Below are 5,000 nucleotides of genomic sequence, written 5' to 3'. Positions count from 1 at the left end.
AAAATGCTTCACACTAAAGCCATTACTGTGGAAGCAGCCGAATTATACCGCACTCATTTCAGATAAATTTCACATCCTTAGTTGATTGAAACCACGTAACATGTATTTTCTTGAATTTTGAGACCCGCCTCATCTAAAAAATACCCTTGAATCTGATGCCTTTCCTTTCTCAGTTATAATCAGTTGAGTCGGACACTTTAATGATTAGCTGGAATACAGGGAAACAAAGACTGCATTATTGTAATTTTAAACCTCAGAACTGCAGCAAGCATTATGTTTTTCCCTGCATATACTTGTATTTCAATATGGGTCAAAACATATAATATGGGTCAAACTATAGGAAACCATTTGAAGGATTCAATTTGTATGAGGTAAAAACTGCAAATATTTTCAAAAAACCACAACCACTCAACTGGAAGACATGAATAAACATTGAAATTTAAAGACCAGAAATATAAAAAAATATCCCATGAAGCTCTACAGCTCAGTTTGAAACGCCTCGCGACTGGGCCTGCACGACTGGACCTGCATGACTGGACCTGCACGACTAGACCTGCACAACTGGGCCTGCATGACTGGACCTGGACGATTGGGCCTGCATGACTGGACCTGCACGACTGGGCCTGCATGACTGGACCTGCACGACTGGACCTGCATGACTGGACCTGCATGACTGGACCTGCATGACTGGGCCCGCACAACTGGGCTCGTATGACAAAGCTTCTTAGACGAGCTTATTCAACCGCTTCTTCCTGGTGGCCAGATTCTGTTTGAAATGATGCATATATGGGCTGAACCCCTGCCCTGTGCTATTTATCAAACGGAGCAAGCTTAAGATCTAACATTCACGTGTGTAAACACAGCAGATAGCTTCCTGAAATACACACAGCTATAACTTGCTATTCTGTCACAAGTGGGTATGCCGACACTTCAGAAATACATGCAGACCTGGATATAGCCACAGCTTTTGACGAAATTATGCTCCTCCCAACACCCCCCCCAACCCAACAATCAAAGGTCCAAGAGTCTATGGTGGGTTACATTTGACCTTCTGAGAGAACGTGGAGAGAAACACACCCATTTCTCAATCACTTAGCAATACAGTCTTCATCACAAGCCATCTATTGTGAAAAGGATCTTAAACTGCACAGAGTAACAGACAGGAAACAAATATTAATCAGGACAGAAGACAGGGAGCTTTACTCCGAGGGATTTGCAGAATATCCAGAGAGAACGTAGCTTTTTTTCCTTAAGGGAGCAACTTTAAAAACAACGTGAACAACATATTTATGGAGAAGGAGCAGCGTGTGAAAAGGAAGGCGTTCTCCTGACATTTGAACCCTGCTCCTCCTGGATGTGAAGCCTTTCCCTCGAGACATCACGGGGTACTTCTGCTCAAGGTAAGGATCCCGATCGCAGGAGACACAACGTTGATCCCGCACGGAAAAGGTTTTATGCACTCACTCGTGATAAAGATTTTTCTCTCTAGCATCGCCCCCGGGGGCAGCGAGAAGCTCAAAACATTCAATCCGAGCCGTTTTCAGGTCCGAAACCCAGAATCAGTACGAGGGTGCAGAAGTCCATAAGGACGGGGGGGGAAGGTAAAAAGCTAAAATGACTTAAAATGGATTTTTATCAGTAAAACGGTTAAAACTCTCAGTCTTTCAATCCCAAATGAAATGCACATACTTGTCTGGCAGTGGGCAGAATAAAGGTAAGAGTATAGCTCTGTAGAGTCCAGGTAGCCGACTCAGACAACACCGCCTGTATATAATTTAATTGTCCGAAAAGGTAAATTAACATCACCCAAGAGACTGAAGTTTCACAACTTTTTTTTTCTTTCTCCCCTCCAGATTTTGTTCTGCCATGTTTAGCTTTTCCATTGTTGATTCGTGGACCACTTTTAATTCCTGTGACTTATGAATGTGGCCACTGGGATAATGGTTCGCCATCATCAAAACTAAACAAAGTCAAACAGAAATGTCTACATGTATGAACAGGGGCGATGTGGCCATGTGCGTTTCAGCAGTCATGTTAAGATGGAAGAACTGCTATTGAAACAGAGAATCCTGAAGTGAACAGTTTTGCATTCGGTTTGAGGTTTCAGTGAGAAAAGGCAACTGACAGCTCCATATACATTCAGGAAAAGCCTGTCACTGGTAATAAAGCCACTTTCTTTACTAACCACTAGTATGCAGAGTTACAGGCTTTTTAAAAACATGTTTAATCGACTGCACCTGCTTGTGTGAAAAGAAACGTGCCTCATCCTATTGTCATGGTGATGTTTCAGAGCGTGGAAACGTCCTGTGGTCTGCTGTCGAACCCGGAGCACGCCTGTGCTTGCTGTGAGCAGCAGCCCTGTACAGCGATTCACGCTCAGCTCTAGCGCCACCCGGGGGAAGGAGGGTGGAACAGGCTGACGGCAGCTCATCACGGAATAGCGACCCCTGCTGGTGAATCAGGGACCTGCGAGTATGGAGCCTTCCTCCCACTCGTGTCTGTGTGAGCTCGACTCGCGAACTGCGGCTGACATCACACGTAAGGGAGGCGAGCGCTCGCTACGCGCTCATCTGAGTTACGCCAAATCAACAGAGCCGACTCCGGCAAGGAGGTGAAGTGACAAAATATGACCAGCCATACATTTTTGAAATCAAATGTTGACATTAAATGTCAGTTTGAAATCCAGCCCAATTCATAGTAAGCCATTTGAATGCTGACCGTTGGTCATTATAGTTTATATTGACACTGGCAGACCACTCACCTTCTTTAGCCACCAGCTCCTGGAGCTCCCCGACGGTGCTGAGGACCAGATCCAGCAGCGCTCTGCTCTGGAACCAGCGGAGAGCCAGACTGGTGTGACGCTCGCCCCTGTCCTGCCCTGGGGGAGCCAGAGAGAGAGAGAGCTCAAAACCCGAACAGAGTAGCAGCCGGTTCTACCCTGTCCCCCCTCTCCCCAGCAGGTTCTAATCCCCAGGCGCCCCCCTGCGCGGGCCTGCTTACCGCTGCCCCCTGCTGGATCCCTGCTCTCCGCGGTGCAGACGGACAGCGCGGGGAGGTCGCCGCGCCCCTGCTCCAGGCTGAAGAGGATCTGGGAGCGCTGCCCGAGCCGGTGGAAGCGTCCGGCCGCCATCACGGCGATGGCGCACCTCCGGAAGGCGCGGGCGCCCCCCGCCCTGGCCCCCGGCCGCGCCCCCCCGCGCTCACCCTCCGCTGTGAGGGCACTCACCAGGGCCAGGATCTCGCCCTCCAGCGCCCGGCTGGCGCCCAGCTGCCTCTGCAGCAGGGCCTTCTGACGGGCGAGGGAGCAGAGCTGCCAGTACAGCGGGCACAGGGCGCCCGCCAGCAGGGCACACGCCGCCAGCAGGGTGCCCCGCTCCCGCCGCGTCTGGGGCACCAGGTTCTGCAGGCGAGCCAGGTCCTGCGCCGCCTCCGCCCGGCTCTTCTCCAGGCTGTCGGCCTTCTCCTGGGCCTGCTCTGCCGCGCTCTGCCACCTCTGCCGGCACAGGATCCCCACACAGCCCCAACTGCATCATCAACCTCAACAGCACACAGCTCATTAATAAACATTAAGACCAACACCTAGGCTCTTCAAGAGCTTCTTCCTGGGGCCTAAAAATATATGAAATAATGTATGAATGTATGACCTGGTTATAATTCAATTCTGATTCTGAATCATGTGTATAAATTCCTCTCTAAATGGTTGAAGGACCGGTGCTGTGTCACGGAAGGGCCATCAGGTGAACATCTCTGGCCTACACCCCCTCAGTGGTAAATCTAAGACCCTGGATAAAAGCTCTAATATGAAGACACACGGACACTAATTATCATAAAGTAGCCTGGACAAACACCATCTCATCATACTTCCATCAGTGAACACACACACAACCTAGTATTAAAAATGTATGATGGGCACGTTAGAGATTAGAGACACACGCCCAACGCACCCGAATTCAATCCGCAAAAATACGCTATTATGCTATTAATAGCGGTGCAGGCCCGGGAAAAAAAACAAACACATTCAGGGAAAACCTTTCAAGCGACTTAATGTAACTTTTTACAAATAAAGTTAATCTATTTAGCACTTCTTAGCCTCTTATTTTTGTCTCTTATTTTACGCTATCAGCTTCCCCGACTCCAGCGTGCATTCCACAGGACCGACACGCCCGCGTATCCTGGATACGGTTACAGTCCCAGGGCAAATGTGTTCTAAACCGAATTTTCACTGACCCGACAGAGAGAGCGAGCAGGGTGCGGATTTAATAGACCTGGCGATGTCTTTGAGTGAGTGGCTGCGTAACGTCCACAGGAAGTGCCATTTCAGGAGCGTCGGGTTGCAGCTTCGCTAATCCCTTCCCTCCCGCCTGGGGGGTGGGGGGGGGTGGTGGTTACACCATCGCCAAAGCAACCTGTCCTCTGGGCCCCCACCTCTCCACTTCAATCTCAAATAAGAGCAAGAATCACTGTCACCACCAAAACCTTTTAAACAGGGACCCTTCAACATCGGGGCTGACTTACTGAAGCTCTGACAGTCCGTGGACACATGCAGCCGGATACACAAGTCTCATGTGTTACCGTGTTTAAGAATTTAAAATTAAAAACCAGCTTGACAGCTAAAAATAACTCAATACTTTTTCCTTGAATTTCAGTATTAAGCCAAGCCGGACACAGTGTCCCTTAACATGTGCTTAACATGTAAAAATGCACAACAAAGAGCTACGATATCGGTATTCGCGTTGCGTCCAGGTGAATGGGCCACGCTCCTGGTACCTGTGCTCCTGGTACCTGTGCTTAGGATATCTGTGTTCAGGCTATAGAAACACTCCTGGTACCTGTGCCCTGGCCTGTACCTGTGCTCAGGGTACCTATGCTTGGGCCTGTACCTGTGCACAGGGTACCTGTGCTCTGGCCTGTACCTGTGCTCAGGGTACCTGTGCTCAGGCCTGTACCTGTGCTCTGGCCTGCACCTCTGCGCTCAGACTGGCGTAGTGCTCCTCCAGCTC

The 5,000-nt window shown here is 49.6% G+C and overlaps 1 protein-coding gene across 1 annotated transcript in view; it reads right to left on the bottom strand.

The window, feature by feature from the left end:
- LOC118231057 (coiled-coil domain-containing protein 171-like) overlaps positions 1-5,000 on the bottom strand; it is a 70,273-nt gene that overhangs the window by 43,594 nt on the left and 21,679 nt on the right. The window contains 3 exon segments of the mRNA XM_035424493.1: positions 2,762-2,878; positions 3,001-3,493; positions 4,947-5,000. The exon segment at positions 4,947-5,000 is cut by the window's right edge and continues 135 nt beyond it. Coding sequence (XP_035280384.1) covers positions 2,762-2,878; positions 3,001-3,493; positions 4,947-5,000 — 664 coding nt within the window.

This window comes from Anguilla anguilla, chromosome 7, assembly GCF_013347855.1.
Source record: "Anguilla anguilla isolate fAngAng1 chromosome 7, fAngAng1.pri, whole genome shotgun sequence".
Taxonomy (NCBI): Eukaryota; Metazoa; Chordata; class Actinopteri; order Anguilliformes; family Anguillidae; genus Anguilla; species Anguilla anguilla.
Note: the sequence above shows the minus strand (reverse complement) of the source record. Positions and strands in the feature narration are given on the sequence as shown.